The sequence below is a fragment of the Lactuca sativa genome, chromosome 8 (assembly GCF_002870075.4).
Source record: "Lactuca sativa cultivar Salinas chromosome 8, Lsat_Salinas_v11, whole genome shotgun sequence".
In the NCBI taxonomy this organism is placed as follows: Eukaryota; Viridiplantae; Streptophyta; class Magnoliopsida; order Asterales; family Asteraceae; genus Lactuca; species Lactuca sativa.
In genome coordinates, this window is record NC_056630.2 from 208,773 (window position 1) to 236,251 (window position 27,479).

The 27,479-nt window shown below is 33.2% G+C and overlaps 1 protein-coding gene across 3 annotated transcripts; it reads right to left on the reverse strand.

The window, feature by feature from the left end:
- Positions 1–7,384: 7,384 nt before the first annotated feature.
- On the reverse strand, positions 7,385–12,688 carry LOC111915132 (protein DETOXIFICATION 16). 3 transcript variants are annotated; one of them, XM_052766122.1, is made up of 8 exons: positions 12,361–12,688; positions 11,474–12,018; positions 11,289–11,396; positions 9,070–9,126; positions 8,399–8,637; positions 8,080–8,198; positions 7,831–7,917; positions 7,385–7,619 (listed from the first exon to the last, which is right to left on the reverse strand). In XM_052766122.1, the coding sequence occupies exons 1-8, from the start codon at positions 12,619–12,621 to the stop codon at positions 7,560–7,562; spliced, it is 1,476 nt and encodes a 491-aa protein (XP_052622082.1). In that variant the 5' UTR covers positions 12,622–12,688; the 3' UTR covers positions 7,385–7,559. The 3 variants fall into 3 exon arrangements, with proteins under 3 accessions (XP_052622082.1, XP_052622084.1, XP_052622083.1); XM_052766124.1 differs by having other exon boundaries at positions 7,385–7,638; XM_052766123.1 differs by having other exon boundaries at positions 11,289–11,375; positions 12,361–12,687.
- Positions 12,689–27,479: the final 14,791 nt, after the last annotated feature.

The following is a 27,479-nucleotide window of genomic DNA, read 5'->3' on the forward strand; positions in this document are numbered from 1 at the left end:
TGTTCTTGTTCATTGTTTAGCACTAAGTTTAAAGAAATTTAAACACACGAACTTTCCAAGTGATGTTTTCTCATTAAGATAGTGAGTTATGCAGAAATTACATACTACAAACCCTATTATACAAGGTTTAATTGAGTTGACCGGTTTGACTCGTTGACCTTGTCCGGCTTAGACTTGACCCGAATTTGACTATTGTCACATCATCCCCCCGTTAGAGGGAATTTCGTCCCGAAATTTACGCTTTGGCCAGGACTTTAAGGGTTTAGGAAAAGATGTGGGTACTTTTGTTTCATTTGGTCTTCGCGCTCCCAGGTGAACTCAGGTCCTCGTTTAGCGTTCCATCGAACCTTCACGATGGGAATACGACTTTGTTTCGTTCTTTTAACCTCCTGATCCATAATCTCTACTGGCTCCTCTACGAAGTGGAGATTTTCGTTAACTTCGATCTCGTTGAGAGGTATTACAAGTGTCTCGTCGGACAGACACTTCTTCAGGTTCGATACGTGAAATGTGGGATGTACCTTATCGAGTTCTTGAGGTAATCAAAGTTTGTATGCCACAGGACCAATCCTGGCGAGGATTTCGAATGGTCCAATGTACCTCGGGTTTAGTTTCCCACGTTTGCCGAAACGTATCATTCCTTTCCAAGGGGAAACTTTTAGTAACACACGATCACCAACCTGGAATTCCAAAGGTTTGCATCGATTATCCGCGTAACTCTTTTGCCAATCTCGGGAGGCCTTCAGCCTTTCTCGGATTTGAACAATCTTTTCTGTGGTCTCCCTTATGATTTCAGGACCAATGAGGGTGCTATTAGGGACTTGCCCCCTAGCTATCAGAGTATCCCCCACTTCAGCCCAACATAGGGGTGATCTGCACTTGCGACCGTAAAGAGCCTCGAATGGAGCAACCTTAATGCTGGTGTGATAGCTGTTATTGTAGGAGAATTCAATCAGCGGCAAATGGGTATCCCACGCTTTACCAAAGTCTATCACACAGGCTCTCAACATGTCTTCTAAGGTTTGTATAGTGCGCTCGCTCTGCCCATCGGTTTGTGGATGGTAGGCCGTACTCATGTCTAGCCTAATTCCCAAGGATTTCTGCAGGGACTGCCAAAATCTCGAAGTGAACCTACTATCTCGGTCTGAGATAATAGATATTGGTACACCATGCAGTCGCACAATCTCCTTGATGTATATCCTGGTTAACTTCTCCATCTTGTCGGTCAGGATTGTTGAGGAGTATTCTCTGTTTCGGGTTGAGGATCGTTGCAATATGGGTTAGATTTAGGCCTATGTATATTAACATGAGTAGGACCCGTGGGTGAGGCTCATGTGATTATGGTGGATCTGGCAGGTCTTAGTAGAGACTGTTGGGTCAAGGTATTGGATCGTGAGTTGTAGGATCATATTTGTGACGCAAATGGGTTCTAGGCTGGGTAGCCTTGCTGTTTGGACTATTGGGAGCTTGGTGGTTGGACCATGTGTGAGACTGGTAGTCTCAGGAAAGGTTTGGGGGTGATTATTTATCGGTTAGGTGAAGGTTCAACGAGAATCGGAAGGTTGTGGTGAGAAGTGCAAGTGTAGATTCGTGAATCTCGGCTTGTAAGTGAGGTATTAAATTCATTTTGGGTAAGATCTTGAGTCGGGTATCGTGCATGTTGTGCAAGATTTCGTTTCAGTGGAATAAGAATTGGGGTATCTATATTCCAAGGGCATCAATCATAGGGTTCTAGGGTGATGAATGGCTTTAGTTTTGATAGCAATTGAGCCGTTGTGTTGTGTATTGGGTTGGTTCTATCTGCAAGGTGGGATATAGCGTGTTTGGAATTAGGAGAAGGCAGGTCATTGGAGACCGAGTATGGTATGAGACTCCAGTTGGTCTGGTGGCATTCGCCGTTGGCATTGGATTTGGTGGCGCCAGGTTTATCAGGGTGTTTTGATCAGTTGGAGCCATAAGTGGTAGGATAGTTGGGGCAATTATTGTCAGATGAGTTTTTTCTTTTGAAATTCAAGTGGGGCGACTGTATGCTTGAGCGTCTTTTGGCTCAGCAACTGGGTAGGAGTATGATATTTATGATAATTGGCAGACAAGTTGAGACCAGGGAGGTCTCGACAGGCTTTGGGAAGTAGCTAGGTGGTAGCAAGACGAGTTGGAGAGGTTTCAGTGATTTGAGCTTCGCGTGGGGAGTCGCTTGTATTTCAGGGTGTATGTTAAGTCACTTGCATTTGGATTGAATAATCTCAGAGTGGATGATTGGACAATGTTACATAGCTCTCGTTTGAGTCAAACTGTTGTAGGGAAGAATCTTCTACTCGAAGGATTATCTGAGCCTTCTATCAAGTATAAGTATTTTGTGGCTATTTATGATAAGTGTTTTTGTTCCAATGGTAGCATCAAGACAATTAGGTTTGGAAGTATTTTTTTTAGTCTGGTATTCATGAGGAAATGGTATGATAGTTGTTTAGTGTGGGCGCTTTGTCGAGAAGTCAGATCAATTTGGGGTTTCGGATTTCAGGAAAGGTAAAGGTGGTTTTTTGCTAGGGTTTAAGGTTCGTTCTTATTCAACTTTATGGTCCGAGGCAGGAGTATGCTTGGGGTTGTGGTTGTGTTGTTCAAATTGTAGGGCATACCGTAGGTGGCATGGAAGGATTTCGAGGACGAAATCTAATTTAGGTGGGGGAGAGTTGTACTGCCCTGTTTCATATCATTTCCATTTCAGGGCGGTGATTAAGTGTCACACCCCAAAACCTAGAACGGAGGAATACGTTCTGGGGTGGAGGACGTCATGTACAATATCATAACAATGCATAATAGTAAAAACAAGCAACAACATCCATTGCATTAATATAATAATTATAATACAAGCGTGTTCTGTACAGTTTGTTAGACACCAAAAGTATAATAAAAAATAAAGACGAATCTTGTATACGCTTCGTCTTCTCAAAAACTGCATCTGTACCTGTCTATTGCCGACCTGAGAATACAAGTTATTTTGAAAATGAGTATCAGCATAAAGTTGGTGAGCTCATCAGAATTTAGTTTCGTTGCTTGTATAAAAGTGTTTACAATCTTGTAATGTAAAGTTGTGATTAATGTTTGAAAATAGTAAAATCCTTTGAAAATCCTATATTTTCCAGATGTGCATATTTGTAAGTTTGATCCTTTGAGTGTGTAAAAGTTTTCCCTTTGAGACTGTTAATCTTGAAAAATAAGATTATAGACTTCATTCATGTAAATTAAATGAGAAAAGATAATATCTTATTTTAGCAGTTTTACTGCCGGCTGGATATAGTAGTGTTACAACCTTCAAGTTAGTAATATATGTATATATTCACTTCGGGGAGTTAGTTTAGCCTTCAATTTTTAGTGTGTTAGTTTGGGTACGAATGTAATTTCTCATGTAACCAATCTTAGTGATAGTAGAGTATCCGATGACCTTCCCGGTCATACGTAGTGTAGTGAAGTTTCGTCACCCCTGGGCCTAGTCGGCTCGGACTGTAGTTAGCAGTCGGGATGTAATAGTGTCTGTCATGTATAGATCTATACATGTAGTGGTTGCTTTCCCTGCGGGAAGCTCTGGTTACATGGTGTTTGCACAGTAGAGTGCCGTATAGAGGGATAGTGTGTCACATTCTGGATTATTGTATTCTCAGGTATCATAGTATAATGAACTTTTTAGTATAGTATATAGAGTGTTCTCTTTAACATGCATTACTCGTAATAGTAGTAATCATAGTGAGTATCATAATGATAGAGGAAATGAGCAGTAGTCTTAACTATATCTATTATAGTTAAATAGAGTGTGGGATTGCATGCCTTTGATTTACAAAGGTAATGAATAAGCTGAAGACTTTCATATCTAACACAAATATATATGATATATAACTGAGAATTCAACGACAGTCGGACGGATAACAGTATACCTTAAGACCCCAATCAAACAAGAACATGAAGTAAGGGGAGCTATCGGTCCTAAGTCCTTCAAGTCTTACTTATATAAATATATTGGTGTAGATATAGTTTAAAAGAAAAGTAGTTTAAAGACAGTTTGAAAATAGTTTTAACATTAATTAAACATAGAAAATGCGTTGATAATTATTTAAAACATATTGTTGACAAGTAGCTAAAAGTATAGAAAAATCCTTTTTGATTTCAAGTTATAAATCACATATGATTTGATACTATAACTTGTTGTATTTAACTTGTATTCCCCCCCCCCTAAAACATTTAAAAGAAACATTAGAAAGGTTAATTAATGGGTATAAACTCACATGCAGTGAGTGGAGTGGATGGAATGTCGGGTAGGATGCTAGGTGTCAAGTGAAGACTTGAACACTCACTAGGACCCTAGTAACATATGAAGACATATATTTATATATATTTAGTGATTAAAACACTAATCTAACACGTATAGGCATCCTAAAGCGAAGAAAATGCTTTGGTTAAGTGCTAGGAGGCTATTGGGTTGCATCTAAGGAGTATATAACCTCACTATGGAGTTTACTCCTCAAATACCCACCTTAGGTGAGTTTACGGTTGAGGGACCCCTTTCCCCCATCAGTTTATGGCCGTAAACTCATGGGAGAGGTGTATTTGTGTGCTTTTTAGCTTCATGCCTCACTAAGGGAGGTTCTGGGGTTGATTTCAAGGGTTTATGAAGTGGTTAGGGCATAAATTGCCCTCTTTTGGAGTTTACGGTCCTTGGACCCTTTTTGGGGAGTTTACTACCGTAAACCCATGATTTTACGGCAGTAAACTCATGGCTACTCTATCCATTTCGTGTTTCATGGTCCTAAGCTCAATCATACTAGTTTCTAGTCCATTTAACATGCTAAGGAAGGAGTTAGGGACACCAAAACACCCTTTATGGTGTTTACAATTTTGGTTTTTACGGTTCATGAATATTCATGGACCGTAAACTCATGTTTACACTCCTAAAGGCACGATTTTGGGTTCCTATCTTTATGTATGTAAGTTTCTAAGTCAAAGATGAGTATTAGAAGGGTGTTGGAGGGATTTTGGGCTTCAAAACCCCCTTATGGGAGTTTACGGTTTTGGGAGGTGTTCCAAACCGTAAACTCAAGTTTTTAAGGTGTTTGGGTGATTAAATCCCGAGTTTGTATGAATACAAATCTAAACAACAAGCTAGGGAGGATTATTTACGATTTTGGAGCTTGAATGAGGTGATTCTTGAACAAACCCAACTTCTAGAGAGAGTTTAGAGAGAGAAAGCTTTAGGAGTGGGGAAAGCCTCAAATGAAGGCCACTCAACCCTTATATAGGGTCTGAGTTGGCGGCCAGGTGGGGATCCACCCGATACCGACGTTAAACGGAATAAAAAATTTTTACCCGATTAAATGGTTGCAACCCGGCTTATTTGTAAACTAAAAATTTATCCCAAATAAATTTGAGGGTATTACACGTGTTTTTATTTATTTCATTTCGACGCTAAAATAAAATAAATCATTAGTTGATTTGTCTAACCCAAATGCTAACGGAAATCTTAATAATAATAATAAAATAAAGTATTCTATTAACGGAAATGGGTTATAGCGACATAATAAATTTCGGGTTGTCACATTAAGGATTGGGTATTAGCAGGCTTGGGATCCTTGATGAAATTAGTTTTGAGACTTAATTGGAGGTGGATGATGTATACTGGATGATTCGAGTATTCAGTTTGTATTTTGGAGTAAAAGGGTATTTGGGTAATTTGTCAACACAGGCTTCAATGGAAAGGGATGTTCGTTTGGGATATGATAAGGCGGGTATGATTTGATTGAAGGGTAGAGCTTCTAGGTAACTTTTTGTGGATATAAGGATCGTCGGAATTGGGTTTATAACGAAGGAGTTATGATCTTTGGAGTATTTTGGGTTAAGGGGCTAAGCAGTATGCGGGGCGTAAAACAAGGTACGCTTAGAATACCAGTGGTGAAGCGAGTATGAGGGGCGTACCAAGTGGTATGCTTAGCGTACTCATGCGATGGTGTTGATCGGGGATCCAGAGGTGTATGCTTGGCAGTTATATTTTGAGTTTCGGTTCTTTTAGGGCATGCATAGTCACCAAGTCGGTGACTTTATGGGTCTAGACATTGTTTAGGACTCAAATATGTGGTTTGGACCTTTGAGCTAGGCATTAAGTGCTTAATAGAAAAAATGGGATTAAGAGAGGAGTTTGTTGGGCGTATAAGCCTGTACGCGCAACATACAGCTGAATACGCCATGCGTACTCAGTCAGAATGGACTTCACATTTATGGACCTCGGGTTGGGCCATTTCATGGACCTAGTTGTTCAGGGCCTTCATGGGCCATCTGAAAGCAGGATTTTGGACTAGGGAAATTATTTGGCTTTTCGTTAACGCCCATTAGAGAGGTATGGGCCTAATTCTTAAAATTGGGCCATAAATGGGCCATAATTGGGCTTTGGATGATTATTGGTTAATGAGCCATCAGAATGCAAAGTGTATTGGTCTAGAAAGAATGGTTGGGCCTTAAGCTAAGGCCCATGTAAGGGCTTTGGCCCAATTTGGAAAATTGGGCCATTAGTTGATTCATTGGTCGTTGGGCCTTTCAGATTGTAGTTTAGGCCATAGTATTGGACAATGTTATGTTAGAGTTAAAATGGTCTTTTTACCCCAGTTATGGAGTTGTGGTTATGGATTTGAAACCCAATTGTTAATTGGGTATTGTTTTGTTATTGGTAGTGTGAGGATCTGCCAGCCAACAACCAAGGGTTTTTTTGTATGATTCAATAGTGCGAGGTGAGTCTTCTCACTATATCCATGGGTCGAAGGCACCAATGCCGACCCATTATGTGATATGTGGTAGGCTAGTTGTCTCTGTGATACTTGCATGGAAGACCCCGAGGAGCCTGTGGCAATTGGATGTTAGACCATCGGGGGAAAGCCCATGACATTCCAGGTAAAGACCATGAGGGGAGCCCAAGGCATAATAGATAGAGACCATGGGGGAGCCTATGACATCTATATGTATGTACATGATAATCTGTGATTGTATGTGGTATTGTATTTTGGGGAACTCACTAAGATTTGTGCTTACGGTTTTCAGTTTATATTTCAGGTACTCCGGTTTTTAAATGGAAGAGCTCGAGATGATTGCAGAGCACACACCATATTTTTCCGCAATCTATGAATTACTATGGTTTAAATATGTTTTTCTAAATATTGGTTATTCTGGTTTTATAAAAACAATTTTGTATTAGCGATATATTAATCTAAAAACAAAATTTTTATGTCGTGATTATCGGGTCATTACATAGATGTATTATGGATTCCAAGAGTTTGAATTCTTTTCTTTTTGTCGATTTTAATTAACATTTTTTATGTATTTCAGCTTGAAAATGTAAGCATGATGACCAATATTTAGTAAATGTTTATATGACTCAACTATTTGATGAAATATTTCAGTAACTTATATCAACATATTATATTATAATCGTCCGTAAATATACTCTGTAATCATGTCATTGAATTTATCCTCTCTGCAATCTAACTCCAATTTATCCTTCCCACCACCAAGCTTTGCAAACTTCATCGTCATGATACAATGTCCATAGGCAAAGTAGACTCATAGACCCTTTCTTGTGCCTTCTTAGCCTATACCCACAAAAAAGTTCTGGATTTTCAAGTAAGGTGAAATAGGTATGTTGCATTATCATATAACAACTAATGTACATGCATAATCATGCTAAAAAATATAAGTGTAAATAACCCCTTAATACTCGTCTAGGTAGCTTGAATCTTCCTAAGGAAAATTTTAGATTTGTGAAAAAGAATGTCAGCCCTTGAAAAGAGTAAGAAATGTTACCTCTGTCTCCCAGTCTGTACGTATAGTAATGGTCATCAACGAAGCTACTTGGACAATCAATGCACAAATAATCCCGAACCATAATCCCTACATGTCATATGGTACTCTTGTATTATTAAATTTATGTAGTGAATACTAATAGCTTAAACCATATACTTTACATTATTACTATATTAAATACATCACTAGTTAAGAATTGACAATTAGATAAGTTGAACAAATATTGACAATTCGAGAAGTTTACATTACCTTTCCTCCAATATGCAATACAAAAGCCAGTAAAACAGCTAAAGGGATGCCCACAAGGTAGTATGACCCAAGGTTAATGTATGCACCAATCTTTTGCCAACCACATCCTCGTACAGAACCTACATATTATCATACTCTTTTATTAGGAAGTCGCAATTACTATGAATACATACGTACATGTGTGTTTATGTATGGTTTAAGAATGTATATATATATATATATATATATATATATATATATATATATATATATATATATCAAACATGACAATTTGATTGAAATAAAAAGACGTTTTAGCGAAAAATATATAGAAAAAAACCTGAAAGAACACACTGGAGACCATCTATGAAGTTTGATACCGCTAGAATTGGCATCAAGGATGCTACATACTTTACAACTTCGACCTCACTACTATATGCATATCCCCATATATTACGGATCAATATCAGAACTGATCCAACCAATATTCCGACTACAATAGCCACTACTAGGACAACAATCACTGCCAATCGGGCTGTGCGTGGATGTCCAGCTCCCAATTCGTTTGATACCCGCGTACTATGTATGAGTGAGGAGAAAAAATAACAATAATGTCTTATAATAAGATCCATGATTTTTTTCTAAATGACAAATAAACTTGTATATCCATCCATGCTCATAGAGAAATAAGTTAATGATTAGTTGCTTTTTAAAAATATCCATCTTCATACGGAAATTGGTTATCATTATATATGCATGCATAAATCGGTAAGAACTCTATTTTGTTTCATATAAATAACAATAAAATTTTGGTATGTTATATATATATATATATATATATATATATATATATATATATATATATATATATATATATATATATATATATATATATATATATATATATATATATATATATATATATATATATATATATATAAAAGTTGATAAAAATTTCATTCTATTACATAAATTACTAAAAGGAAATTATTATTATAGAAAAAAACGCACCTAACAGCACCACTTAATCCAAAAGGGATCATCCACACCACTGCGGCCGTATTAAGACTGCAAAAATTACCAAAGTAAATAATTCATTTGATTTCATATATATATATATATATATATATATATATATATATATATATATATATATATATATATATATATATATATATATATATATATATATATATATATATATATATATATATATATATATATATAGAGAGAGAGAGAGAGAGAGAGAGAGAGAGAGAGAGAGAGAGAGAGAGAGAGAGAGGAACCCATATTTTTTTCGAAGAGAGGTAAAAAAAGATATAATTTTCTTAGGAAAAAAATTGAAGAGTAAAAAAATGTTATTTTGAAAGTTTAAAATAATTTTTTTAAAGCAATACCTACTTTTATTAATTTTTTTTTGTTGTTGTGACTGCCCCTGCCTCCATTGTAGGTCTCTCTCTCTCTCTCTCTCTCTCTCTCTCTCTCTCTCTCTCTCTATATATATATATATATATATATATATATATATATATATATTCCATTGAGAAAATAAAAGTGTTGAGAATGAGAAAATCATTCTAAACTAATCATTTATTTCTATGACAAAACACCTCTTGCGTACCGAGGCGACAGAGGATGAGTAATATTCATATATGAAGATAAATATAAATGTATTCATATATGAATACACCACCTCCCTCCACCGCCATCCACCACCACCGCCACCTACCACCATCGCCACCACAACCACCTCCATAACCAACCACCACCAACAACCATGACCTCCGCCACCACCCATCGTCGCCATATTCATATATGAATAATGACTTCCATTATACTCTTAAGGGTATATAAGTTTAGCTACCAAACTCATAATAATATGTTATTTTGTTTGATATATTCATTATAATATTATTAAACTTTAACTCCTAACTTAATCACTTTCAAATTTTTCGAAATTTTATTATTATATTCCTTTTAAATCACATTTTTTTTGCCAAACACCAATTAGTTATATATATATATATATATATATATATATATATATATATATATATATATATATATATATATATATATATATATATATATATGTTCAGGTTTATTTGAGACCATTTTAATTTTGTAAGACCGTGAGACCAAATTTAAAAATAGTTTTAAAATGCAAAATAAATGGAAATATCTAAAAATTCTTTTTTTAAATATTATTTTCGAAACTTGAATTAACTAAAAAAATAAAAAAGAATAAAAAAAATCCCGTTTTTTTTTTAAAATACGTGAAATATTCTAATAGAATATTACACTTATATTTTTCTAAAAAATAATTTTAAATACAAAATAAATGGAAAAATCTAAATTTTTTTTTAAATATTATTTTCGGAACTTGAATTAACTAAAAAATAAAAATAAATAAAAAAAAGTTCCATTTTTTTTGAAAAATAAGTGAAATTTTCTAATAGAGTATTATAATGTACATTATCTAAAAAAATAATTTTAAAATGCAAAATAAATGGAAAAATCCAAAAATTCTTTTTTTAAATATTTTTTTCAGAACTTGAATTAACTAAAAAATTATAAAAAAAATGCGTCTCATGCTCTCATAAAATTAAGTCGTCTCAAATGAACATAACCCTATATATATATATATATATATATATATATATATATATATATATATATATATATATATATATATATATAGGGTTAGGTTATTTTGTTTTCATTATCTATTGTGTGCATGTATGACTGATTCTGGACCAATCATTATAGTTATTTTAAGAAAGTAATTAATGCATATTACATGGTTAAGATATAATGAATATCTTCAGCATTTAATATACATTGATTACTTTTCTTAAAATAACTAAAATGATTGGTCTACAATCAGTTATACATGCACGTAATAGATAGTGAAAACATTTGAAGCTAATTCTCTCTCTCTCTCTCTCTCTCTCTCTCTCTCTATATATATATATATATATATATATATATATATATATATATATATATATATATATATATATATATATATATATATATATATATATATATATATATATATATATATATATATATATATATATATATACAAACAAATTAATTGTCAAAAGAGACGGTTGTGATGGAAGTACGTAAATACAAATCATATTATATATATTAATAGACTATGACGCATATGGCCCTATAGAATATTTTGATATCCAAATTAATTAATACTTGTGGCCATTTACCAAATTGAAAGCACCGAGGTCTCCAATTTAGGATTCGGAAGAAGCCCAGAAAGCAGAACAATCAGCTCAAATGACCACATCTCCAAGCTGCATGTATAACATTGTAAACTAATTTCAAATTCTTTATATCCGTTGACAAATTAACTATAAGAAAATTAGTTTGTCTAGATAGAAAAATATCTCACCATACCATAACAGCCGAAGGTATTGCGAGCTTGATAAAAGGGAGGATACCATGGATAGCTTCTCTAGAGAACCCAGTCCAAGTTTTGGCACAAGAAGATGAAAACTTGACATAAAGTGCTAATAAAATGACGTTGTTCCAATACGATATGGAATTAGCCAATGCAGCCCCTTTGGTACCAAGGCCAGATTTGAACACCAAAAGCCAACAAATCAACACATGTAGCAAAGTGGCAATCCCTGAGCTCACCATCATGGGGAACACAATGTTTTGTGTCTGTAGAAATCTTACAAGACATTGGAGGAGGCCATAAGCGAAAAGGCTTGGGAGCATGAACTGAGCATACACTCCAGCCTCTCTAGATATGTCCGGGTCTTGACCCACGGCTTTTAGGATCGACCCTGTGTTGAGCCATATAAGAGCTACGGGTATGCTGACTAACATAAGTATCACCATTGCTCTCTGCATGTATATGCCTAGCATATGGTACTGCTTTGCTCCATACGATTGACCACATAGCGTATCTAACGCACATGCCATTCCCATCTGTTCAAACCACGCATGTACAACAATATTTCACTTCAAATCAACTTATTTTCGATAAAGAATTGGCTAAAGAGTTTAAAGCAATAGCGACAGATTTGTCAACATAGCAACTGACGTAGCGACAGTAATGAGTAAAATGACTGGAATCAGTCTCTAATTCATGGGTCGATTTTTAGCGACACAATATTCTGTTGCTTGCTCATGTCAGTGTATTGATGATCAATTACCCAATTCCTTTGTTTAATTTTAAAGTACAACATTAAATCATAATAGACTACGAACCGAAACTTAGGACTAGTTGTAGTAAACGGGAGTTGCAAGTATTTAGAGGAAGATGCTTACAAATAAACTAAAACCGGTGACACTAGCGAAGGAGGTAGCCATGGAAGCACCAGAGAGAGACAACTCTCCAAGATGACCAACGAACATGATCGAAATGAGGTTAAGAGAATACTGTAGGAGGGAGACACATATGAGAGGGCCTGCCAACCATAACTGCTTCTGCGTTTCCTCAAACACACCATCTCCATCTCCATCTCCATTTTCTTGTGAGATAATACTAATTAGAGGTGACTTTATGTGATCCTCATCTTCTCTCCCCATTTGATCAGTAATATTCGTGTGCGGATACAGAGTGATACAAATTTGCTTTCATTACTTTCCTTTTATAAGGCTTTTGTTGCTTTTTATATCGATAAAAATTCGGAGGATAACTTTAATTTATGTATCTAAAAATCTGCCGTTTAAAAGTCAAGTCACCCATAAATTACTTGAAAATAGTAATTTTTGTAATCATATTAATTATTATTGGAAGCGAAAAAAACAAGAAAATATAGGTAGCAAAACTCAACTTGTTTTGTCCCAACTATTTGCTTTCATTCGTTTTGCACTGTGAACACATTGAGTAACTTGTTTTGATAAAAAATGTGAGACTGAGGCCAGATTAAACTCTATTAATTTTTTTCAGCAATTTATTGAATTCTATAAAACTAGATTACGACTTGCGTAAAACAACAAAAAACATATAAAAACGTATATATAAAATTATAAAAAACGACATAATAAAAAAAAGATAAAGTAACATAATGAGCGTTCGTCTTATTGATTATAATGAAATGTCTAAAAAATACAATAAATACATGAATATCTATAATCGTTGAATAACCTATTTGAAGACAACATTTTATTAGTTAGAGGACCTTTCTCATCACATAAATTGTCTTTTTAGTTGATTTATCTATCATTTTTCATTTAAGTTTTTATTCAGAATTAAACGAAAGGAAAAACAACAAAATTTCTTTGTATGAAAAAAATAATAGAAATATAAGGCTATAATTGATATAAAACCCAACAATAATAATTCATAACATTGACCTAACTCATATAATTTATTATACGTTATTTTTAGAAACCGATTAGTTGATTAATTTTTATATAATTTATGAAAATTTCAATTAAATAATTGGTCCTTATTTGTTTTTTGTTCGACAAGTCCTTTTCTTTCGAATCATTAAATTCTTTCCAAAAATCTAATTCAAGAACCAAATATGGTAAAACCAAATTATTTAGGGAAGCTTTTTGACTTTAGTTATATTTTAATAAATGTGAAGACTAAGATGATTTTTCGAATTGTGTAATGTTAAAACATAGTGTCATATTTAACATGTTTCCTTTTAGAAGTTAGTTTTTTAAGATTTTTTTTTTTTTTTTTTTTTTTTTTTTGGCAAATGGTTATTTGAAAAACATGTCATACCAAAAATTACATGCAAATTGCAATACATGAAAAAATATTATTTTCATTAAGAATCGGACACATATAATTATATAAACCGCAACAATAAATAGTTCTCTTTTGAAAAATATTATATTTCAAACAACATAACATATAGAAAAATATGATTTTCCGTTAAGCTCTCTATAATATATGTACACAATTATGTTTAACATTTGTTCCGATGTGTGTTTAGAATCTATTGATTGAATGTGAACAAATCAAAAAAGTATACATATCTTAAAATTTACTTGTTATATGAAATATGTTATATAGATTATAACAAAGCGATATACGTATAAGACTATAATTGATATAAAACTTAATAATGATAGTTGACAATATTGATCTAACTCATATAATTTTTTAGATGTTATTTTTAGAAACTGATTAATTGATTAAGTTTTGTATAATTAGGGAAATTTCAATTAAATTATTGGCCCATATTTGTTTTTCGTTCGAAAAGTCATTTTCTTTCGAATCACTAAATTCTTTTCAAAAATCTAATTCAAGAACCAAACATCGTAAAACCAAATTACTTAGGGAAGCTTTTTGACTTTAGTCATATTTTTATAAATGTGGAGAAAAAGATGATTTTTGCAATTGTGCAATATTAAAACATAGTGTCATATTTAACATATTTCCTTTTAGAAATTAGTTTTTTAAGAATTTTTTTGGGCAAATAGTTATTTGGGAAAACATGTCATACTGAAAATTAAATGTAACACATCAAAAAATATTATTTTCATGAAGCAACAGACACATATAGTTATATAAGCGACAACAATAAATAGTTATTTTTTGGAAAATATCATATTTTAAACAACACAACATATAGAAAAATATGATTTTCCATTAGACTATCTATAATATATCTACCTAATCATGATAAGCATTTGAAAAGATGTGTGTTAAGAATCTATTGATTGAATGTGAACAAATTAAAAGAGTATTCATAACTAAAATTTTACATGTTATATGAAGTATGTTATATAGATTATAACAAACTTAAATAAGTACTTTGTTTTGGGGTTAAAAGATTATAATATGTTGCCATTTTATGTTAGAAAAATGATAGTTAAAAACTTGCTATATTTTGGTAGATCACTTCAAGTAGTAAGTTGTTATAAGTACTATTCCACATTTTCAATAAGTTTCATATAAATATCACAATATATGAAAAACGATTAAGTTCAACAAAATCTTAAAAGTTAAAAACTTGTGGGTGCTTCTAAAAACCAATAAGTTCCACAAAACGCTAAAGTCAAAAATGTGTTCTGATATTCTACTTGAAGTAGCATGGGATTAATTTTATATGAAATCTAGAAACATACAATACACATAACCAGATTCAAGAATCATGGTAGATAGTAATTGTTGATTACTTTCATTTGGATACCCTTGGCATTTGTATTAACTTGTGTATGTAGTAGAATATGTGCCAAACTTTCACAAAACAACTAATTATATTGGGATAACTCTTTTCCGAAAAAAAAGTAACACAATTTGAACATTTCTTCATTTAACTAATTATATTGGGATAACTCTTTTTTAGGTTTATCAAGATCTTCCTATTTGGGTTTTGTAGACAATTTTAGTCCAAGATTCTTTGTAGCCATCTTGTAATCTGTTAAATCCCAAGGATAATGAATTAAGAAAAAAAAAGCAAAATTAGAATTTAAGATAGAGATGTGCTTAAATGGAATTGAAACAGAAAATCTATCACAATACTAAACTATAGTTTCACTAAACTAAGTAAAATAAAAATGAGAAACATGTCACACAAATCGTGTTGGGTTTCAATATATATATATATATATATATATATATATATATATATATATATATATATATATATATATATATATATAATTCTACAGTCATTTCATGATGACACTACTAGAAAAACAACATTTTACAACGCTCATTGCGCGTCGTAAAAGGCTCAGACGACGCGCAAATGTGCGTCAAGGAAGACCTTGTCATAAAGAGAGACGACGTGCATTTACGATGCGCAATTACGACGCGCGTTTACGACATGCAATGCGTATCAAGGAAGGCCCTGTTAATGGTCATATTCCGTCATATTTAACCCCTCTTTCCGTTAATAAGCCTCGCTTTATTAATCGTCCGTTAACCTTTTGGAAGAGGTTAATTAATTTGAGACTTTTATAATGACTTTGTAAGGGTTGAGACAAATTAGAAACACCCCAATATTCACTTGAAAAATTTTAGTTTCAACCAAGTCAAAATACGACCATTTAATCGGGTGCGACCAAAAGCCCCGTTTAACGTCAGTATCGGGTAGATTTCCACTGATTCCCAACTCAAACCCCTATATAAGGGTGAGTGGAGTCCACTTGAGACTTTCCACTCTCTCACTACACTCTCTCTCTACAACTTGTTTTCGAACCAAAAACGCCCATTCCGAGCCCCAAACTAATAAGTAATCTATCCTAACTTGTTGTGTAGCTTAGTTAACATACAAATTCGTGTTTAAGACATAAAATAGGGGCAAATCCATGTGTTTAAGGCCCAAATACATTCTTGGACCGTGAACACTCTTAAGTGGGGTTTTTAAGCCCCAAAACCCCTCTAAACTACCCCTAGGGCATAAATATGACTTGTGGACTTACACCATCGAGCTTAGAACACTAAAACCTTGCATTTTGGAGAGTAAACATGAGTTTACGGCCCAAGAACACTCTTGGACCGTAAACCCCTCTTCAAGGGCCATGAACACCTTTTAAGGTGTTAGAAATGCCCTCAAACACCTCCTATGGCCTTGGAAAATGTCTAGAATCAACCCCCATTGAAGTAAAGGCTTTAAACATTTAAGAAACCATGGACTTAGGAGTTTACGGCCTTAAACCCCCCTAGGATTGGTCCATGGGCCGTAAACTCCCAAAAAGTGCCCAAATGATGCCCTAACTTCTTCATTTGACTTGGAAAAATGCATAGAATTTTATTTCCTATCATTTAATACATTAATACACCAAAGGAATGTGCAAATAGGAGCTTACGGCCGTAAACTCCTTTTTTAGGGCCGTAAACTCCTCAAATGGTCCATTTAGAGCCTTAAACCCCTTCATATGCCTTATATTTGGACCTAGCCTAATTCTATGAGAGATATAAGACCTTGAAGCATCCTAGAACACACCACCATGAGTTTACGGCCGTAAACTCATGGGGATATGGTCTTAGGGCTGTAAACTCTATAAAGAGTTTACTCTTGAAGGGTAAACTCCCTATCTAGGCCATACACTCCCTTAGATGTTACCCCGGACACTCCTAGCACTTAACCAAAGTGTTTTCCGCACTTTAGGATGCGTATACGTGTTTAATTAGTATTATATTTACTAATTGTATGTAAAAATATGTCATCATATGTTAATGGGTCATTAAGTGTGCTCAAGTCTTTATTTGACACCGAGCACCCAACCGGCACCTTCATCCGATCCATTTACAACAGGTGAGTTCATACCCCTGAATTAACCTTTTAAATGTTTTTACATGATTTTATGGGGGGAATACAAGTTAAAACATGCCAGTTATCATATCAAGCATATGTGATTGATAACCCGCATGTACAAGGATTTATTACACTGTCAGCTGTTTTACCAAGTATGATACTATAAATGGTTTTCCAAAATGTTTTTACTTGTTTAAATCTTTTCTCAAATTATCTCTCGTGCTATATGTTTTATTTCGAAACTAGTTACAACAGTATTTAAACAAAGGTTTTCTCTACCTATTGTTTTATCAAGATTACATTCAAAATTTGTTTATGAAATGTTTTCAAAGGATTTCCAGAGTTCTTCAAGCTTATTTTACAAAAGGATAACAAGTCACAATTTTTCTTAAGTGTAAAGGTTTTCCAAAGTTTTCGTTAAAGTTTTCTTCTATGCTTCTATACTTCTGCTTCGTTAAATACTTATGTTTCGTTAAATGCTTCTGCTTCGTTAAATGCTTCTACGTCGTTAAATGCATGTCTGTACTTGTATAGTTATATAAATAATGTTTAAAGGACTTAGGAAGGCTAGTTCGCCCTATTTCCTTTTCCTCGTTGGGATGTGGTCTGGTGGGTATCGGATTTCCGTCCGAAGGTCGTTTAAACATTAATTATATATCATGTATACATGTATAGACATAAAGGTTTACATCAGCCAGTTCATGTTCCTTAAGTAGCAAGGGCATCCTCCCACTCGTCACTCGTAGATCAGGGACACTAGTAACTATTATAGGAATAGTTAGGAAGCACTATTCACTCTTTCTAGTATGAAAATTCCACAGGAGTCAGTTCACACGCGAGTCTATATCACTTCTCCAGCGCCTCTAATAGAATTCGGATTACGAGATGCATCTTCAAGACACGAACCTCCCTGTCATCGAGTTGGTAACCAGAGTCTCCTGTAGGGAGAGCGGGCATTGTGTGTATAGATCTATACGGGACTGACACTCTCGCACCCTGACTGCTTGCTACAGTCTACGGCCTACCAAGCCAAGGGGTGACAAATGTCATATTTATTCCAACGCTTGCAGGGCGTCAAGTACTCTAGTGTCAATCAGTATGGTTATGAGTATCTCCATGCTTACCTTATAATTCATGGCCTTAAGGTAACAAGAATCTAACACTGTATTCTTGAAACAACCCACTTAGGACTTTCCCTTTGTTTTAGACCTCGCTAGCTGTATCTTTCATTTGATACTGTTTGGGGTCTGTGTTTCACTGTTTTAGACCTTGATAGTTGTATCTTTCATTTGATACTGTCTGGGGTCTGTGTTTCTCTGTTTTAGACTTTGCTAGCTATATCTTTCATTTGATACTGTCTGGGGTCTGTGTTTCTTTGTTTTAGACCTTGCTAGCTGTATCGTACATTTGATACCGTTTGGGGTCTGTATTCCCTATTGTTAGACTGAGCCATGCGTATCATTTATTCAATACTCTCCTGGAGTCTATGATTTCTTTTGCCTTAGTCAGCAGTATTTCTGTTGAGGCATATGTTATTTTCCCCTAGTATTCTACTAGTGATATTCTCCTACTCTATTTAAAGTCAAATACCGTATTTTGGTAATGATAGTGTTTAAGGGAAAATTACTTTTTAAAACATAACTCCGTCGAGTCTTGGTAGAAGACTGCTTTTATTTAGAAAATATAGGATTTTCTGGAAAGGACACTAATACACTGTAGATTCTAAACTACTACTTATCTTAAAGTTATTTTGAATAAAATGATTACTTACATAAATGACAATAAATACTTATAAACTCACCAGCATTTATAAAAATGCTGATACTCGCTTTCAAAATAACTTGTATTCTCAGGCTAAGCAGTTAATATCGGCGATTTCCAGGTGATTTCCAGGTGGGATATCGGTTAAGTAATTTTACTTCCTTTTTTTAGTGTTAAGTCAAGGCCTTAAATCTTATAGACTTAACTTAAATGAAGCTGCTATTATGTGAAGTACTTAATTGTTAGTTTTAGGTCATAGACTCATGTTTTAAGTATTAACCGATCTTATTGTTATGTTAATTGTTACATACTTAAGTGTTAACTTGCTAGTTTCTATAGGTTTGATCATGTTGATGTGTTAAGTAAATAATTCTTAAATGATGATGACGATATTAGAGTTGATGTGCATGATCTAGATATAATAATTGGATGCCTTCGTTGATGTGGACTTGGAGGAAGATCTCATGGCTTACGTAAGATTATGTTTCAAACATTGACAATTTTGAATTTTGACTTGTTATATTACTTTTATATATGTTATATATATATATATATATATATATATATATATATATATATATATATATATATATATATTAATTATGCATGATATAAAATACCGATATCTCACCGTGATAACCTATATCCCAAATATCGCCCCTTGACCGATATTTGATTTTGGACCGCCATAACTGCCTAGTTCTCAGCAATAGACAGGTACATCCCGGGAGCTTTTGTGAAGCCCGCCTAGAACCAAGCTGCATCTATATTAGTTTCTGTATTACTTTGATGTTTCTATGCAATGTAAACTTATGTAAAATTATTACAATTAATGCAATGGTTGTTGTACTTTGATTACTATATTGCATATGCTGTGATACTTGACATGACGTCATCCACCCCAGAACGTTTCCGCCGTTCTGGTTTTGGGGTGTGACAGACACGCATTCGCGTGTCGTAACCTTATGACGCGCGTGTTAATGACACGCAATGCGTATCAAGAAATCCCCTATCAAGAAAGGCCATGTCATAAATGAAGATGACACACATTTTTGCGTATCATAAATTTAAATGTTTAAAAAAACATTATATATTTATTAGTTTTTATATTAAATTTGCATTTAATTTCTCATAATAGAAATAAAATACCATATAAAAAAATACAATCCATTGTATAATATAAAATAAAATTTCGTACTCAAAAAATAAAATAAATTGCACAAATTATAATATCATACAAAGAATCATTCAAATGTTAAACAAAAATAATACATTGCTAACATGGGTTATACATTCCTATAAAACTAACAAATAATCATACAACTCTGTTTCTTATTGGAAATGAATGCCAAACATGATTACAAGTCTCCCTTAATCTTGATTACTCACCTGCTTAAGTAGAATGCTGTTGTTAAGAAGGTTACCTAGCAACAGAGAAAAACACAACACCTTTCCCACAATCACAACATCATTTACAGAAAAAGGGTTGTCAATTACTTTCATTAAGACTTTCATTCAATCACAAAAATATTAAATAAAAGAGTGAAAAAAATAACTTACTTTTGATAAGTTGATCTCCTTTAGAGCAAACACAACTAAAGCATTGAACAAGACCCTAGGGCCTTCTTCTAATGTAAACACAATGCTCGTCTACAAAATTGAGGCAATAAAATAAAATTTGAATATTGTTTGGGTAGTTTATATATGATTTGATAATTTCATTTAAAATACAATAAAATAAATTATCTTTTTTGTTACCTTATGGGGCTTGTCAATTCTTGGGATTATAGGTTCTCTTGCTAGTATTAGAAATGAGTTATTTATAAAAGGGGACAAAAGGGGAGTTGGGAAATACCTTGTCATCATCTTGTAATGATTTATGGTTATGTCTTTGATTTGAAAATGGCATACTGTAAAAACTCAAACATGGCTAAAATGGAGATAACAGGGATATATATATATATATATATATATATATATATATATATATATATATATATATATATATACACCGTAAAAAAGTTAGCTTCCAGATCAGATTGAGAGCTGCAAAAAAACTAATATATGAGATTTAAAGAGACATATGTTAAGTAGTATTTGGAGGATGTAATATGATGACATATACGTCCAGAAGGCTATTATCTATGAGCACCTAACTTGACTAAGTTGACATGGTTTCTAATTGGAACTAGTTTCTAGATGATGAATGGAATATAAATTCAGCATGTAGGGTTTTGAAGTTTGAACAATAGGTATGTTGTTACCTTAACGAGGCCATGTGGACCATAACACCATATTTTTGCTGAATTTAATAAATGAGAGATATTTCAAAATTTTGTAAATACACAAATCATAATACCTGATATTGGAATACACACTTTGAGACATGAATATGAGTAGATTAACCTGGATACATAGGAAGTAAAGATGGAAGGTGCCATAACTCCGGGGGCATTGGGTTGGTTCCTTCCCACTCGCACACACCAAGTATCTAAAAACAAATAAAATTTTCTAAGTTTTTTTCAAATATAAACTAAAGCATATATTCTATATAATACACTCACACAAAGGAAAAATAAAAAAAGAAATAGTTTATGTATTATAAAAAGCCATGTTTTGTCCCATGATGGGATGGTGGTGACACTGCTATGATCCAAGATCCATTTGCGGGCTTTGGTGCATGCACCATTCAGACCACCATCCAGACCTTCACCCAAACACATGTCCAAGGGTTGCATGATAATAAGATCTTCTAGAGCTTCTACTTTGTCTAGTGATAAGATGTTGTATAGCATATCAACATCCTCAAACTCATCAAAATCCTCCTGCAGATGAAATGGTTTGTGGTGGTTTTACTTTTAGATACTTTGTGAAAAGTGAAAACCACAAGATTCTTTTATCCTGAATTTGAAAAGGTGGTATAGTGGAGAGAACCTCAAAGAAACTATTGAGAAAATGTGAAAATGAAAAAAGTATATGATGACCTGATTTTGTTCCACATAGTCATTAATGAAGTCTGTAACATCATTGACTTGTTCAGGGCTCAATTCATCATTATCCAACCTCGATTTGAGATTCTAGCTCAGACACCGAACCAATAATAATCATTGTCATATATAATATCTAAATAGGTAACTAACGACTAAGACATGCTTGCAAGGGAAGAGTAAGAAGAAAGGAATACAAATGGAAACATAAATGACCTTCTTACCCTTCGAAAAAGATTTGTTTAATAATATATTAACTCTTAACATATTAAATAAAAAAAATAAAAAATAAAACAAAATAAAATAAAATAGAGCTCACCTCTGGTGGATGCACAATGACTTCTTGACCATCTTCACCTCCAAGTGTACATTCAGGCCATCTAAAAGTTGACAGGGCAGCCAATGCAGCAATATTGGAGGCATCAACCAGATTTCTAATTCGTTAGAAAATTTAGCTATTGTAATAAAAATGGGTTTAAATACAAGAAATAGCAATATACTCTTTATTATTTATTTATTATATTTTTCTTATTATATTATTTTATGAAGGTTTCCTTTTTAAGTTGGTTTTATCTTTCACAATTAGGGTTTTGGTGAGAGTTGTTGTGTAAAAGGTTGATGAAATTTGTTAAGAAAATGAGTCCACAAGACTTTGATTCTTTTTCGGGAAGAATTAAAACTGCTTGATGAGCTGTAGTCAGTTGATATTAAATCGGCTACAAACTCAACAGGGTTGACATGGTCTGGGCAAAGGTACCTGTCAAAAAAACCAAGATAATCAAACACCAAATAAAGTAGAGGATTTGAGTTTTGAGTTTCATTAAGATTTAAGAACCCGCATTTTGAGAAGTGAGTGGTTCATTGGCACCAGATGAGTACTCCCGTTTTGTTAATTATATATTTTGAGTGCTTCAACAGGTATTACCTAATATTATAATTGCACCATAAATAGTTGCTCACTGCAAGAACAACTGTGGTACTCCTGCTTCTCCCTTCAAAGCAATAAACCAGAACCTTCCCACTTTTTTGTTCAAATATATGACTGATGTCTACTTCTTCTTCATCACCTATATGTTCATGTTCATCATCACAAACCGTTTTTTATGAAATAAAAAAGGAAAGATTAATTAATCACTTACAGAAAAGTTTTGATACTCAAACAAATCTGCCCGTTGAGATTCAGCCTGTCCGATTTCATTAGAACACAAACACAATATATATGTATAATCCTTAAATGTTGCAGTGTTTAAACAGATCTTGCAGCTAGTGCCCCTCCAATGAATATGGTATTTGTGATCAGTGAAGGTTTTTCTGTGTTTCCAGCATCAGATATTAATGATATCCTCTCAAGAATATGCTCAAGCCTGAGCTGTAAGTTGCACAAACAAAGTTAATAATAATAATTCAGATGCTTCTTGTTAATATGGAAATTTTGATATTTTTACCTTCAATTCATAAGCATCAACAACAGAATTACTCTCATCGCCCTCAAAAAACCCTGAAGTGAATTTATTCTCTTGGCATAGCTTTATTTCTTCATTCTTAAGTAATTCGTTCCGTTGTTCTAGTTCTTTGTTTAGTTCAGCATCAACCTGAGGAAGATCAATATTTTTCAAAATCTAGAAAACTTATCCAGTTAAGAAACATACATTTTTCTGATACGGACATTTGGAAATGATACCTGTATGAGTATCATTTGGAAATGATACCTGAATGGGTTTCTGATACAGACTGAAATACGGGTTGTGGTAATTCAAAGCACACACTAATCCAATGAAAACCTGCATACAGATGAAAGGAATGGAATTAACAATTCCATTCCTTTTGTCAATTCCATCATAATACCAAATGGTGGAAGAGATTTTATTATTATTATTATTTAAGTCTCTCACTCACAGGCACAATATTACTTCTACTATCCCTTCTTATCATTTTTGTCTTCACAACACGTTGTGGTTCTCATGATAATAAAGATTTTATAGTTAATTTCAATTCTAGATCCATATTCTAGGTTATTGTATGGTTGGGAAAAACTAAGTCCAAATGTGTTCTCCAACTTTTAGAGACACTGGTATCTTTTTGTTTTTTTTAGGAAAAAATTATATGTATCTAAATAAAAAAGGCATTTGTCGCCATAGGGAAAATAACTAATTTTGATATATAAAAGCAAGAATATACAAACCAGAATTTAGATATGCTTTAAGGTGAAGAGTAGTTTGAATCACCGACCACTCAGAAGTCCCCTGCTGCTGATGTTCTCTGTTCTGATAAGTTGGCATTGGGATGGGGGGAGGTCCACCTATGGAACCACCAGAAACAAAGCCAGGCAATACCATTTTCTTTGTCCCCTGATTTCCAGAATTATTGGATGAAGCTGAAGCAGCAACACAGTGACAAAGTAGGGCAGAAGAGGTAGAAGAACGATTGTAAACCAAAAAGGATCAAGATTAAAGACCTAAAAAAATATAAAATTGATTTCTAAAATAGATATGATTTCAAAAGACAGAAGACAAGGGATGGGCTGAGGGTCGTAGGCGTTGAGAAGCAATTTGAAACAAAAAACAAAAATACCTTAAATATATAATTATCTTACCCAAGTGTAAGAAGTCGGAGGGGTGACTCAGCGGACCGGTTTCACCCCTCTTTGCATCATCATCACACCATGAGGAGCCCTGAAAAACCAAAAAATACTAAATTAGCAGACTAAGAAAAAATAACCTCATCAAATGTTGTACGTGGGATTCAAAAACACAAACCCAATGTTTCATTCTTTAATCTTGTGGTATGTTGTGCTGGTGGTATAATGGGGATTTATTGGTGGCGGTGGTGAACCAAGACGAAGGGTGGTGGGTGACTGGGTGGTTGTCGAACAGTAAGGGGTAGAGAGAGAGAGAGAAGGAGACTTGTTCTTGGTCGTGTATTACCTGCATCAAATCAAAATTGAGGGAATGTTGATTTCATAAGATGAATTTGAAATCACAATATGTTTATGGATGTCCACAAATTTTTTGCTAAAACCTGGAGAATCGACCTATGTTTTCCCTGACTTGTGTTCGAAAAACCATTTGTGGTGGGTAACGGGAGAGAGAGAGAGAGAGAGAGAGAGAGAGAGAGGTTTGTTATAGATAGGAGGGGGCGACGAATGAGATGTTTGATGATACTGATAAGAAGGAGATCGAGCAGAGATCGGATTAGAAGATTAACAAGTAGCGGAGAAGCGGATCGGAGACGAGAGAGGAGGGACAGGGGCGAAAAGAACAATGAGGGTTTTCAAAATTTTGGGGATTTCATTTTCCCCTTATCTACTAAAAGCGCGTTCATAAAAATTATAAAGCGACACTTACAGAGAACGCACATTTAAGATAAAGCGTCCTCCGTGTTTTTAATTTTTTTTCTTACGACACTAATTCAAGGGCACGCAATAATGCGTGACCTAAATACTTAAATTTTATGAAGAGATGACACTTTTTTAATGTCACTCTCTTTTGCGTAACATAAATCAACGAGTGTAATGGTTTGCGCATCGTAAAAGGCTATTTTTCTAGTAGTGTGAGATTTGTAAGTACGTTTGGATTTGTGAATTCTTTTTAATGATTTTTTTGGAACTATATTCAGGTCAATGAAACTTCATGAGAAAAAGTGTTAAATATATGCTAGAACAAATTGACATGTATTTAAATAAAAGCGTGCACAAAACATGATTGCTAAAAGTAGAATGCTATTTTAAGTTTTTGCAAAAGTAGGATGTTATTTTTAATATGTACAATTAGGAACCAGTGCGTTACATCAGTTAATTAGACTTCAGAACCAATCCCTTCCTAGTTTGCCAACCTGATATTTTAATATTTTTAATATTTTATGATTACACGGTAAATAAATTTAATCAATATAAGAAATAACAAATAGGTCGTAGAAATAAATCATAACAAACTATAAACAATAACCATTAAAATAGTAAAACTTAATATATAGTGCATCATAAACATGAATATGCTTTCTAGTGCAAGAGCCTATGTTAGTGGTTTATTATATATATATATATATATATATATATATATATATATATATATATATATATATATTGGAGTATTTCTTTATTATTTATGACAGTAATGATAGGTTTGAAAATAAATAAATTGAAAAATAAAGCTAGAATGATAATGAAGTTCCAAATTAGAAAACTATATCTAAAAAAATTGTATCAACAGTTGTAATCAAAACTAACCGATATTATGTTGATCTCCATCTTTTTGTGTTCAATAAAACTATCTTTCCTGCAATTAGAGCCTATAAACAACATCCAAAAAGTAAACTAATAAATAAAAATACTTCAAAAACATACTATATGAAAAAAAAATTATCATGTAAGGTCATAAAAGAAAAATGGATTCAAAATAAATATGATTTACTAAGTAACAAATAGTAAAATTTGAAAACATATATAACATTTCCGAAAGGTAGTGGAGTGGTTTCATTGATTTGCAATTATGGGATCGTACAACAATATATATATATATATATATATATATATATATATATATATATATATATATATATATATATATATATATATATATATATATAAAGGACAAAAGCCATGTCTTGTCTATACAACTTCCATATCTATTCATATTTTGGTCTAGGCTAAACATAAATATGTATTTTTAGAGTAAACTTGTCTTTTAATCATAATTAAACAGAAAACTTTACTTTTATATTGATAGCAACATAACAACAGTTTCTTATTCTTGAACCAAAAAACCAATTATAATTTCTTTGTTTTTAATTTTTAACCTTTTGACAGTTGTTTATAACATCGGTATTCTATGACAAAATCCTTTTATCCAATGAATATTATGATTTCAACCTTGACAACAACTTGTGATTTTTTATTTTACTTCATTCAAGTACCAAATAAAAATTTACTACATTTGATCAAGCCATTTACTGTTTTTATGAGTCCTCCTATCTAATGAGAACTTCACTACATAAGCCATTAACACAAGAAATGATAAATCATGTTTAAAACTCATAAAATTCGAAACAAAATAGGTCTCCCACTTTATAAAGCGTAATCATAAAATAAAAAAAATAAAAATATTATAATTTATAATACGTATGAAGAGAGAAAATTTTTTAAAAAGCAGCATTGATCCACATTAATTTTGCTTTAATTAAATCTTCGATTTACAACAATTTGTAAAAGCTCTTTCCTTTATTAAGTTTATGTTTTGATGCTTACCTTTTCAGCATGAGAACCCTATCTTGCATCCCATACATTGCTCTATCATTCCCCTGTTCATCAATTTCATGCGAGGGGTAAAAAGATGATCTCTAATACCATCATTTTCAATTTCATGAAACTGAGAATATATGTTTCCACACATATCTATGCATTGAAACAATGTTAGTAAACAACTAATTCACGCTTAACAAAGACTTTGCTAATTTGAATAACATAAGATCAAAT